At 42.6% G+C, this 13,533-nt stretch overlaps 1 protein-coding gene across 3 annotated transcripts; it reads left to right on the plus strand.

The window, feature by feature from the left end:
- Positions 1–581: 581 nt before the first annotated feature.
- On the plus strand, positions 582–8,677 carry LYSMD4 (LysM domain containing 4). Of its 3 annotated transcripts, none has more exons than XM_065906734.1 (3): positions 582–638; positions 1,963–2,252; positions 4,585–8,676. In XM_065906734.1, exons 2-3 carry the CDS (start codon positions 1,971–1,973, stop codon positions 5,194–5,196), a joined length of 894 nt encoding a protein of 297 aa, XP_065762806.1. In that variant the 5' UTR covers positions 582–638; positions 1,963–1,970; the 3' UTR covers positions 5,197–8,676. The 3 variants fall into 3 exon arrangements, with proteins under 3 accessions (XP_065762806.1, XP_065762807.1, XP_065762808.1); XM_065906735.1 differs by having other exon boundaries at positions 618–638; positions 1,863–2,252; XM_065906736.1 differs by lacking the exon at positions 582–638 and adding an exon at positions 649–859 and having other exon boundaries at positions 4,585–8,677.
- The last annotated feature ends 4,856 nt before the right edge of the window (positions 8,678–13,533 follow it).

The following is a 13,533-nucleotide window of genomic DNA, read 5'->3' on the forward strand; positions in this document are numbered from 1 at the left end:
CACTTGATAAATTATGATTCTTTGGTCATTGTTTGCGCGGTTCACTGTCTTACACCGGTGGACTTTTCTTTTTTATCCTCTTGGGCGGGGCGCGGCGGAGCAAACTCCTGTGTTCAGACCAGAGAAGGCCCAGGCTGCGGAGACCCCTCACCCTCCCACGCAGATGCCCTGGGGCTCCTTCTCGGCCGGAGGCCTCAGTTACCCTCTACTAGGTACCCGAGCTGTCGTTACATATCACAGACAGACAGGGGATGAGAGCGCGGAGGCTCAGCGGAGAGCCAGGAGAGACAGGAGCCAGGAGAGACAGGAGCCAGGACCAGCCAGGGAGCTCGGCACCCGCAGTAAGGCGGGTGTGGCGAGGTTCTGTCCAGGAGCTCCGCCTGGGCCCCGCCCCGCCGCCGGCCTCGGCCCCGCCCCGCCGCCGGCCTCGACCCCGCCCCGCCGCCGGCCTCGGCCCCGCCCCTGGCCTGGGATTCGCAGGTCCTGTGCCGACCTCTCCGTACCGCCGGAGCCGCCCATCACTGATTTCATTGGCTACCTCGCCGTTCCCGCCCCCAGACACCAGCTGATTTCCGCAGCCAATCGGCAGGCGCGGCGGTGGTGGCGGCGGCGGGTCTCGGAGGATCCCGGGTGCTGAGGTACCGGGCCTACTGGAGGGGGGCGACGGTTTAATTCGGGGCAGCGGCGTCGCCCTGCCTGTCGTCTGGGTGTCCAGCCGCCACTGCTGGGGCTCTGAGGTCACCCTCCTGCAGTTGGAGGTGCCGCGACCTAAACTGTCGATGGCTGGCCGGAGGTTTCTGGGGTGGAGGTCGGAGGTCGTGCCTTTGTGGAACGTTGGGACTCCGCCGGTCTGAGCAGAGTACGGGCTGCTCCCGGCTTTTTCTTAGCTCCTGTTTGGGGGTCCCCATTCCTTTTGCGGAAGGAGCTCCGAGGGAAACTGAGGCCCTGGGGCCCCGGGGCTTCTTGCAGGCGCTGAGCTCCGACGGGAAGGTCCGCTCGAGCCCGGGCCGCCGCGGGTGACCTTCGGACACCCGGAGAGCCGCCTCTTACCTCCCTCTTGCGAGCCGGCGGGGTCCGGAGTGCGGGGAGGGGGCTAGGGCCAGGGAGGGGTCGCTCCGCGGCCCCACTCTTCCTGGGGGGCCGCACCCCTCTGCCTCCCAAGAACCCCAGTGCCAATTGTTTCAGGCTGTCATTCCCGGTTTTGAGATTTCATTTCTGGAAGTACATTCGCGCCACTTGGAGAGCGAAAAGGCTGTATTGTGGCTTCTGCACTTGTCTGGAAGTGAAAATAAAAACCAGACTTGGGAAGGTTCTGAAGGCCAAGGGAACTGTGAGAAACCGGACGAATTCCTTAGTTGGACAGAAATCTTCCCCTTAACTTGCCTCACTTGTTACATAATTCAAACCGTTTCAAGATCAGAGTATTTAGTCTCATAATTCTTCTAAGCAAATGCTCTTAGTCTTGACCTTAAGTAAAACTACTTTGGAATGCTTGAAGTATTGAGCAAGAGTTTTTTTGTAAAAGGTTCTGAGTTTAAGGCTCAGTGCAAAGAAGGAAGCTGGGAGCAGTCCTTACCTCTCGTCAGTGATCCCAGCTCCTGCTTTATTACTCCAGGACCAAAAACGGAAGTTATTTCTCCACATCTGTGGGTTTTGGGAAAACATAGCAATGGGTGAGGAATAAAGGGAGAAGAAAGGGGATTCTTGTTTTTTGCTCAAAAAAAGAAAATATGTATTTAGGGAAAATTGTATTTACTTGCCTATCTCTCCCTTCATCTCAGGCAGCATAAATACGTTTTGACATTTTTTGTGCACAAAATACTCAACACATGTCATGAGTATATGTTGGGTATTTATTTTAGGGAAAGAAGTCATCTCTAACAAGAAGACATTTATCTTCAGTGTAGTCCCAGAGGAATGAATATGCCTTGTGTGGAATTAACCTTGGGGTTTGGTTTTCAGTTAAGGAAATGAGGCAGAAGGAGGTGATAACCAAGACCTTCCAAGGCCCAGCTGTGGTCTGTAAGACTCCGACCAGCCACGTTTACATGTTTGAGAATGGTGTTGAGGACTCCGAGGACTCCTCTGAGGAAGAGTCCCACCGAGTGGCCCTGCGGCCCCGGGGCAAGGAGGCCCAGAAGAAGGGTGCCCACCACCCTCACCGGTCAGGAGCAGGGGACGTGGTGCTGCTGCAGCGGGAGCTGGCCCAGGGGGACAACCTCAACAAGCTCGCTCTTCAGTATGGCTGCAAAGTAAGAAACCCCACAGGAGAAGGCGCCACCTGCCCCTAGGCCCTGTGTTTAGAGGAACAGAGGTGCTCACTGAAGGGTGGGGACCCTTCCTACCTCTTCCTGACCCCCAGAAGTGGTTGGGAGAAGCCTGTTCTAGAGTAAAGGACACTCCTATATAGCTAGAGATGGAAGGCAGGTGGAATGACCTGTTCATCAGAGAGAGAGGGAATTAGGAATTTCAGGTGATGGGACAGTTCCCTGTCTGCACAGTCCTTTTGGTCTTCCTTGTCCTTCCAAACTGAAATTCTGAAACCTTTTTTTCTTTTTTGAGCACATTTTATTTAATGTATAATGGGGTCAGAGATGCCAGGCAGAGTTTATCCAAGATTTCTTTGGTGTGCTTGCTTTTTTTTTTTCTTGCTACTTTTCTGTTTTTAAACCTTTCTTGCTAATTGTATTTTATTTGATTGGTAAATTTTTGCCTTCTCTCTTTCAGAAGTGCATGATCTATCCTTTGTATGCTGTGTATCTATATAACCCTGTTTCTCTCTTTAATTATGTTTTTAGCATTCAGAGTGATTAACAATGGCAAAGTAAGTAGGAGGGTATTTATTGAATTGTTGCATTTTCTTCTAGATTCAAACTATTTCATTTTGCTAGCACTGTGCTACTATTTTCTATGGCTTTCTCCAAGGCTATATAAGCTACTTGTTTAAAAAATCCTTTTATCCTTGAAGGGTCTCTCATTTATCTAACAGGGATCAAATGACTCAACATGTTGTGTGGGACTGTCGTTTCCCAGGGTATTAAACTGGTCTCCAGGGACGCACGCAAAACTGCTCAGTCATTAAGTCATGTCCAGTTCTTTGTGACCCCGTGGACTGTCGCCATCTAGCCTCCCCTGTCCATGGGATTCTTCAGGCAAGAATACTGGAGTGGGTTGCCATTTCCTACTCCAGGGATCTTCCTGACCCAGGAATCGAACCTGCATCTCCTGTACTGGCAGGCAGATTCTTAACCACTGAGCCACCTGGAAAGCCCCCTGGGACTCATAATGGCCTCTAAATTGTACTGAGATTTTTATTTGATCCTTAAAATCAGCTTCTGTAGGCATACTAAATGGTTTATAGAGCAAGGGCTAAAAATTGAATCCTTTCCTACAAAGACCTGAATAGACACAATGGGCTTCTTGGAATGCTAATGTTTAACAAATCCAAAAGAACTATATAATTTATCTAGTATGTGATCAGTTTTCCTATTTGAAGTAAATAAATTTGATGTTAGTTTATTAGTATCAAAGACAAAAATATCTTAAGTACCTTAAGTTACAAGATGTACCCCAATACAATTAAATGGTAAAAGCAATTGCTAAATAATTAAAATAACGAGGATGATTGATTTGGATGAAGTCTGTTGACTATATTTACATTCTAGTTTAAATGGACTTAGGATTTAAAACCTTAGAATCTATCTCTGACGCTTTTGGTAAGTTTTCAAACAATCACTTGAGGGAGGATTTATCTTTGACTTACATTTCCCCCCACTTTTTAAATCTTAAAGTTTGAGTATGAGGGGAGTTTGTTATGACTTTGTCATAAACTTTGTTGTGAGTGTTTAAAACTCAGGTCACGTTCCTTTCTCAAGTCATAGTTTTGAAATGGAAGGTGTCAGTCTGTAGTTTCCAACTTGATACATACTCTGTGCATGTTTCTAGTTATAAAAAGTGTTCTGAAAGCCTCAAGCTGAATTAACTCTAGATTGCTTTTATTTTAAAAATAAGTTTATAGGCCATACAGTACATCTGGAAAGGAAAACATAGTAGAATCATGAGAGCACACCTTTTAAGAAGTTGTTGCAGATGAACTAGGTCCTAGTGTCGGTAGAGCTGGCTAAGGCTTTGTGTTTGCTGAATGCTGATATCTACTGCAGCTGCCAAATTACATTGCGATGCAGGAGAGAAGTCAGCCAGACAGGGGCACTGTTGCCTAAAAAGTTAAATGCAGAAAGGGCTACAGCCTTCTTTTACCATGAAGTGTTTCACCTTAAGGCTTTTTATTGAAGGCACACTTTAAACAATAAATTCTTTTCCAAAACTGATCTTGAATTGCTCAAATTTGTAAGTCTATACAAAAATTTGATGATTAAACTGTACATTAAGGCTGAGTTAAAGCCAAAAAACATTATTCATCCTGAACTCAATTTTGTGTATAGTTAAACAGTTTTCCAGTGTTCGTCAGATTGTTAAGTGATGTCGGTGTGGACCATCACCCAGGAAGTTTAAGTGCCACTTTTTGGATATTAATTTTAAACAGCTTTGCATATTTTGTGATGTTTGTCTTTATGGCTTCCCTAGGTTGCAGATATCAAGAAAGTCAACAACTTCATCAGAGAACAAGACTTATATGCTTTAAAATCTATTAAGATTCCAGTGAAAAACCACGGGATCCTAACAGAGACCCACAAAGAACTCAGACCCCTCCTGAACTCATCCTCAGAGACCAGAGTGACCTTCGAGGAGCAGCCAGACCCAGACAGAGCAGCTGTCAATGCCAGTGCCTCATCTAGCTCACTGACGGATTTCTTTAAGGGCATTGATCAGAATATTGAACATGCAGTTCAGTCAGAAATCTTTTTGAGTGAAAGTTACTCCATAGAGACCTCCAATCAGCCACTGCTTCCTGCTCCTCCAAAGACACTGACAAATGGTGCAGACTGTGGGATTCAATGGTGGAATGCTGTTTTTATCATGCTTCTAATTGGAGTTGTTTTACCAGTGTTTTATTTAGTCTATTTTAAAATACAAGCTACTAGTGAGACCCCTAGTATCTTGAACGCAACTGCTATCCCTAATGGCTCCATGGCAGGGAATGCAGTTCCAGGGCAAGCCCCCAGATTAGCAATTCCAATGCCAACCTTCCCCTCTTCAGACAGCCAGTTCAGTCAGACCACCCACGGGGGGAACTAGCTCTTGTTTCTGAGGAATCAGGCCAGCTTTAGCACTTAGGCTTCCACTGATGTTGTCCATATCTTAGCATGCTGCATTTTTTTTTTTCTGTGAAATATGGACAGATTTCAGTAGTCACCATCATGTTCTCAATCACATTCATCATGGGGAGTGGACTCATCCAAGCCTGCGGGAGCCAAAACATCAGCATTCTCAGCCTCTTACATCCAGAGAAGAGCGACAGGAGAGACGTTTACACATGGCAAATGCTGCTCCTTGAAGGCATTTAGTGGACTGGACTTGTGTGTCTTCACAATAGCACTGTCGGCCCTCGAGTTGGACATGCTTGGAGGGAGATGAATGGCCTTGGCAGATGGACCTGCATATGGGAGACCCTGGTGTCAGCTTTGTCTGTCTGTGTTGCTTTGTCCACTACCTACTATGGAGGGATGCTGCTGCTGCTGCTAAGCCACTTCAGTTGTGTCCAACTCTGTGCGACCCCATAGACGGCAGCCCGCCAGGCTTCCCCGTCCCTGGGATTCTCCAGGCAGGAACACTGGAGTGGGTTGACTGGCTCTGAAAAATGATGTTTTGTATCTCTCCAGCAAAGACAGTGTGCAATAATGAGGTGCTGCCCTGTTTCAGGGTGTGATACATTACAGTTGTAACAAGCCCTGCTTCAAATTTATATACCCAGATAGCTTTTTTATGTCATGTCTAGAATTTTGAAAGCCCTGGATCTAAACTGTTGAATATTGAGTAGTTAGCAGTTCTGTTCCTCATAATTTCAGTGCTCCTTAATCTGACACACAGGCACATTTTAAGCTCTTCATGGTGCAGCCGGCACTTCCTGGCCAGGACATTTGAAGGCCATGGCCCAGTTTCACCTGAGGACCTTTTCCATGGTGATTGCTAACTGGATTCCCCAAGTCAGCATCCTTGGAGGGAACTGTTTCTGATCTGTGTCGAGTGAAGTAGGTATAGGGAGAAAGATGAGTGCCTTATCACCCAGGTCCCAACACGTGACATTTCTAAGGCTGAGCAGTCACCAGTCCAGCATCTGCTGGCCCCCGTATGCTCCTGGCAGAGTGGTGCGGGGAGAATGGATGTACTTGCTCTGCTTCCTTGACCGGGTTCTTAGGACTTCTAGAGTCATAGACCAGGATTAGGACTCAGTCACCTTTCTTTGGGTGAATACAATGTAGCTCATGATGTTAAAATACTGAACACAATGTAGAGCCTAGAGGTGACCCTTGCTGTGGAAGACCATAAAAAGAGAGGCCTGAGGTTTGCCCATCTTCTCTGACGAGGCCACAGCAGTGTTAAGTTTGGAAGCTCGTGGAGGGCCTGGATGGCCTCTGAGGCCTTATTGTTGTAGTAAGGGTGACTGGGGTGAGGGTAGGAGCCTTGGTCCCATGGAGGAGTGGAAATTGGCCAGGATGGCTGAGCCTTGGAAAGGTCTGCCTCCAGGGAGAAAAACATGATGCACAAATGCTGAGCTTTGGGTAGCTTTAAGGCATTTGACACTTTTCAGCCTAGAGATCAATTTAAGAGAGCTCATGTAAGAAAAGGGGAATGTGGTGGATGAGTACTTGAGATGGGTTTTCAGTTTCTCCTCTCAATTATGTGAAAAACTGTTTTGCCCTGGGTTCAATTAGCAAATTTAAACCTTAAAACTAAATGTTTTCTTCAAAGTCAAGCTGGTCTTAAAGATAAAGTGAACTTGTGAATCATTGCTACAGGAAATGTTTTGATCATATAAATGCCTTTCTAGTCAAGTGTTTGTGTGCTGTGCCCAAGGACCACAAGTTTCTCTAACATTTTGTTACCATTAAATTCACAAGGCAGGATGCAGACTCATGAGAAAAAGACTTTTGCCAGGCAAAGAACTGTATACTTTTTTCAAGTGGAATAAAATAATTTCTTCTGTGAAGGAAAATTGATTCTTCCCTTTTAATTTGGGAATTGGTAATTCAGAGTTAAAAGATGTGGGATGATGCTGGAGAAAATGGAGTTGTCTGTGTCCAAGAGGTGAGGCCTGCCCACGGCTTGTGCCCATAATTACCCCAATAGGTGAAGAACAAGTGTTAACAGACTCAGTCTCACTGATTGGCCACATGACATGCTTTAAAATTGTTTTGGGTATACAGAAGAGATACCGTGGAGCTCACTTTCTGTATGTTTTACTGCATTTGTAGTGTGTTTTGGGAGTTAAGTTGTAAAGAAATAATTAGACTTGTTAGATAGTCTCCAGTCCTTTTGATTGAACTGTAGTGCTTAATATTGCAGAAGTCTAGGGAATCTGTCATCAGACAAAGGATATTCCCATCTGGGAAGGCAAGGATTCAAAGATGAAGCAGACACCTTAGGATCACCCAAAGCCGGTCTACCCAGTCACGCCCATGACACAGCCCCTCCTCAGGAATTTAGTTCTTTTTTTGCCTCTGTGAATGCCTAAATGAGGGAGCCTAATATGGGCCCTAAGATAATGGCTCATAGAGGGGATTTTAACGTTTTTTCCCAGTTTCATTGAGATGTAATTGACATACAGGACTATATGAGTTTGAGATGTATAGCATAATGATTTGACAGATATGTTGTGAAATGATTACAAGTTTAGTTAACATCCATCGTCTCCTGTAGATACAAAAAGAAAAACATGGTTTTTTCCTTTTGTGATAAGAACTCAGGATTTATTCCCTTCACAACTTTGGTATATACCATATAACAGGTGTCAACTATAGTCATCAAGTTGTACATTATTACTTTTGTAATACTTACTTCTCTTAAAACTGGAAGTTTATACCTTTTGACCTTGTCTTCCAGTTTCCTCCCTGACCTCACTGTCTACCTTGGTAGCTACAAACCTAATCTCTTTTTCTATGAGTTTGGGTTTTTTTCTTTGCATTTTTTTAAGATTTCATGTATAAGTGAGGTCATACAGTATTTGTCTTTCTCTGACTTACTTCACTTAACATAATGCTGTTAAGATCCATCTGTGTTTTCCAAATGGCAGGATTTCCATCTTTTTAATGGCTGAAAAACATTTCAGTTTATGTTTATGTATCACAGTTTCTTTATCCATTCATCCCTCAATGGACACTTACGTTGTTTCCGTGTCTTGGCTATTGTAAATGAATGCTGCTGTGAACATGGAGGTGCAGATATCTCTTTGACGTAGTGTTTTTATTTTCCTCAGATATATCCCCAGAAGTGGAATTGCTGGATCATGCTGTAGTTCCATTTTTTAATTTTTGAGGAATGTCTATATTATTTTCTATAGTGTCTATACCAATCTATAATCTTACCAATAGTACACAGGGGTTCCCTTTTCTCCACAACCTTGTCAGCATTTATTATCTGTCTTTTTTATAGGTTTTCATGTATGTGTTGACCTTTCATATCTCTCTTCATTGGAGAAATGTCTATTCAGGTTCTTTGTCCATTATAAATTATTATTATTATTATTTTTGCTGTTGAGTTACAAGTTCTTTATACATTTTAGATATTAATCCCTTATCAGATACATGGTTTACAAATATTTTTCTCTCATTCCATAGGTTATCCTTTCATTTTTTTAATGGTTTCTTTTGCTGTGCAGAAGCTTTTTACTTTGATATAGTCTCATTAAAAATTTTTGTTGTTGTTGTTGCTTGTGCTTTTAAGTGTCATATTCCAAAAAACTTGCAAACACTGGATGTCTTGGAGCTTACTGCCTGTTATTTTCTAGTAGTTTTATGGTTTCTATTCTTTGAATCAAGTCTTTAATTCATTTCAAGTTAATTTTAGTGAGTGGTGTAAGATAGGCACCTACTTTAATTCTTTGCATGTGAATATTCAATTTCCCCAGCACTATTGTCAAAAAGACTGTTTTTTTCTCCATTGATTACTCTTTGCTCCCTTGTGACATATGGCTTGATTCTATATGAATGGGTTTATTTCTGGGCTCTTGATTCTGTTCCATTGGTGTGTGTCTGTTTGAATGTCATTACCATACTGTTTTGATAACTATAGCTACACAGCTTGTAATCAGAAAATGTGATGCTGCCTACTATGTACTTCTTTCTTTCTCAGGATTGCTTTGGTTCTTCAGAGTCTTTTGTGGCTCTGTATAATTTTTAGTACTGTATACTTTTCTCTAATTCTGTAAAAAATGCCATTAGAATCTTGATAGAGATTGTGTTGAATCTATCAGTTCAGTTAAGTCGCTCAGTCATGTCCGACTCTTTGTGACCCCATGAGTTGCAGCACACCAGGCCACCCTGTCCATCACCAACTCCTGGAGTCCACCCAAACCCATGTCCATTGAGTTGGTGATGCCATCCAACCATCTCATCCTCTGTCATCCCCTTCTCCTCCTGCCCTCAATCTTTCCCAGCATCAGCAGCTTTTCCAGTGAGTTAGCTCTTCGCATCAGGTGGCCCAACTATTGGAGTTTTAGCTTCAGCACCAGTCCTTCCAATGAACACCCAGGACTGATCTCCTTTAGGATGGATCTCCTTGCAGTCCAAGGGACTCTCAAGAGTCTTCTCCAACACCACAGTTCAAAAACATCAATTATTCTGCACTCGGCTTTCCTTATAGTCCAACTCTCACATCCATACATGACCACTGGAAAAACCATAGCCTTGACTAGATGGACCTTTGTTGGCAAAGTAATGTCTCTGCTTTTTAATATGCTGTCTAGGTTGATCATAACTTTCCTTCCAAGGAGTAAGCATCTTTTAATTTCATGGCTGCAGTCACCATCTTCAGTGATCTTAGAGCCCAGAAAAATAAAGTCAGCCATCGTTCCCACTGTTTCCTGATCTATTTGCCATGAAGTGATGGGACTGGATACCATGATCTTAGTTTTCTGAATGTTGAGCTTTAAGCCAACTTTTCACTCTCCTCTTTCACTTTCATCAAGAAGCTCTTTAGTTCTTCACTTTCTGCCATAAGGGTAGTGTCATCTGCATATCTGAGGTTATTGATATTTCTGCCAGCAATCTTGATTCCACCTTGTGCTTCTTCCATCCCAGCGTTTCTCATGATGTACTCTGCATATAAGTTAAATAAATAGGGTGACAACATACAACCTTGATGTACTCCTTTTACTATTGAGAACCAGTCTGTTGTTCCATGTCAGTTCTAACTGTTGCTTCCTGACCTGCATACAGATTTCTCAAGAGGCAGGTCAGGTGGTCTGGTATTCCCATCTCTTTCAGAATTTTCCACAGTTTATTGTGCTCCACACAGTCAAAGGCTTTGGCATAGTCAATAAAGAAGAAGTAGATGTTTTTCTTTCTGGAACTCTCTTGCTTTTTCGATGATCCAGTGAATGTTGGTAATTTGATCTCTGGTTCCTGTGCCTTTTCTAAAACCAGCTTGAACATCTGGAAGTTCACAGTTTACGTATTGCTGAAGACTGGCTTGGAGAATTTTAAGCATTACTTTACTAGTGTGTGAGATGAGTGCAATTGTGCAGTAGTTTGAGCATTCTTTGGCATTGCCTTTCTTTGGGATTGGAATGAAAACTGACCTTTTGCAATCCTATGGCCACTGCTGAGTTTTCCAAATTTGCTGGCATATTGAGTATAGCACTTTCACAGCATCTTCTTTCAGGATTTGAAATAGCTCATCATCTCCACTAGCTTTGTTTGTAGTGATGCTTTCTAAGGCCCACTTGACTTCACATTACCGGATGTCTGGCTCTAGGTGAGTGATCACACCATCGTGATTATCTGGGTCGTGATGATCGTTTTTGTACAGTTCTTTGTATTCTTGCCACCTCTTCTTAGTATCTTCTGCTTCTGTTACGGCCCTACCATTTCTGTCCTTTATTGAGCCCAGCTTTGCATAAAATATTCCCTTGGTATCTCTAACTTTCTTGAAGATATCTCTAGTCGTTCCCATTCTGTTGTTTTCCTTTATTTCTTTGCATTGATCGCTGAGGAAGGCTTTCTTATCTCTCCTGGCTATTCTTTGGAACTCTGCATTCAAATGGGTATATCTTTCCTTTTCTCCTTTGTTTTTGCTTCCCTTCATTTTGCAGCTATTTGTAAGGCCTCTTCAGACAACCATTTTGCTTTTTTGCATTTCTTTTTCTTGAGGATGGTCTTGATTCCTGTCTCCTGTACAATGTCATGAATCTCCGTCCATAGTTCTTCAGGCACTCTTTCTATCAGATCTAGTCCCTTAAATCTATTTCTCACTTCCACTGTATAGTCATAAGGGATTTGATTTAGGTCATACCTGAATGGTCTAGTGGTTTTCTCCAGTTTCTTCAATTTCAGTCTGAATTGGGAATATGGAGTTCATGATCTGAGCCACAGTCAGCTCCCAGTCTTGTTTTTGCTGACTGTATAGAGCTTCTCCATCTTTGGGTAGAAAGAATATAATCAATCTGATTTCAGTATTGACCATCTGGTGATGGCCATGTGTAGAGTCTTCTCTTGTTGGAAGAGGGTGTTTGCTATGACCAGTGTGTTCTCTTGGCAGAACTCTTAGCCCTGCTTCATTCCGTACTCCAAGGCCAAATTTGCCTGTTACTCCAGGTGTTTCTGGACTTCCTATTTTTGCATTCCAGTCCCCTATAATGAAAAGGACATCTTTTGGGGGTGTTCGTTCTAGAAGGTCTTGATAGAGCTGTTCAACTTCAGCTTCTTAAACGTTACTGGTCGGGGCATAGACTTGGATTACCGTGATATTGAATGGTTTGCCTTGGAAGCGAGCAGAGATCATTCTGTCGATTTTGAGAGTGTATCCAAGTACTGCATTTTGGACTCTTTTGTTGACCATGATGGCTACTCCATTTCTTCTAAGGGATTCCTACCCACAGTAGTAGATATAATGATCATCTGAGTTAAATTCACCCATTCCAGTCCATCTTAGTTCACTGATTCCTAGAATGTCAATGTTCACTCTTGTCATCTCCTGTTTGACCACTTCCAATTTTCTTGATTCATGGACCTAACATTTCAGGTTCCTATGCAATATTGCTCTTTACAGCATCAAACCTTGTTTCTATCACCAGTCCCATCCACAACTGGGTATTGTTTTTGCTTTGGCTCCATCTGTTCATTCTTTCTGGAGTTATTTCTCCACTGATCTCCAGTAGCATATTGGGCACCTACTGACCTTGGGAGTTCATCTTTCAGTGTTCTATCTTTTTGCCTTTTCATACTGTTCATGGGGTTCTCAAGGCAAGAATACTGAAGTAGTTTGACATTCCCTTCTCCAGTGGACCACATTCTGTCAGACCACTCCACCATGACCCGTCTGTCTTGGGTGACCCCACACAGCTTGACTTAGTTTCATTGAGTTAGACAAGGCTGTGGTCCTGTGATCAGATTGGCTAGTTGTCTGTGATTGTGGTTTCAGTCTGTCTGCCCTCTGATGCCCTCTCTCAGTGCCTACCATCTTACTTGGTATTACCTTACCATGGATGTGGGGTTTCTCTTCATGGCTGCTCCAGCAAAGGAAGAGTTACCCCAGGTTTTTAATAGCAAACTGGTGGTCAGCTCTAAGTGAAATCTCTAAAGGAATCCATAGATAGCTTTAAATAATGTTAAATCTTCCAATCCATGGGTACAGGATAGTGTTCCCTTTATTTGTATCTACTTCATTTTCTTTCATCTTTATCTTGTAGTTTTCATTGTAAAGATATTTGTCTCTTTGGTTAAATTTATTCATAAGTACTTCATTGTTTTTGATGCTTTTAAGTGGCATCATTTTATTTCTTTTTCAGATAATTCATTATTGGTGTGTACAAAAGAAATTCTTTTGTATCCTGGAACTTTACTGAATTTGTCAATTAAATCTAACTTTTTGGTAGAGACTTTAGAATTTTGAATATGTAATATCATGTCAACTGCAAATGTTGACATTTTTTCTTCTTTTCCTCTTCTGGTACTTTTTTCCCCTTTGATTCCACTTCTTATTGCTCTGGGTAGGACTTCCAGAACTATATTGAATAGAAGTTTCGAGAGTGGACATCCTTGTCTTGTTCCTGATCTTATGGGAAAAACTTTCAGCCTTTCACCATTGATCATGATACTAGCTGTGGACTTATCATATTTATGGTCTTTGTTATGTTGAGATATGCTGCTTCTATACTTAATTTGTTAAGAGTTGTTTTTTAAAAATCAGGAACAGATGTTTTATTTTGTCAGAGTCTTTCTCAGCATCTATTGAGATGATCACATAATTTTTATCCATTTTGTTATGTATCACACTGATTATGTATCACACTGTTATGTATGTATCACACTGATTTATTTGCAAATGTTGGAACATCTCTGCATCTCTGGAATAAATCACTTAATCATAGTAAATGATCCTTTTAATGTGCTATGGATTTTAGAATGTTGAAGTTTT

This window comes from Muntiacus reevesi, chromosome 15 (genome assembly GCF_963930625.1).
Source record: "Muntiacus reevesi chromosome 15, mMunRee1.1, whole genome shotgun sequence".
Taxonomy (NCBI): domain Eukaryota; kingdom Metazoa; phylum Chordata; class Mammalia; order Artiodactyla; family Cervidae; genus Muntiacus; species Muntiacus reevesi.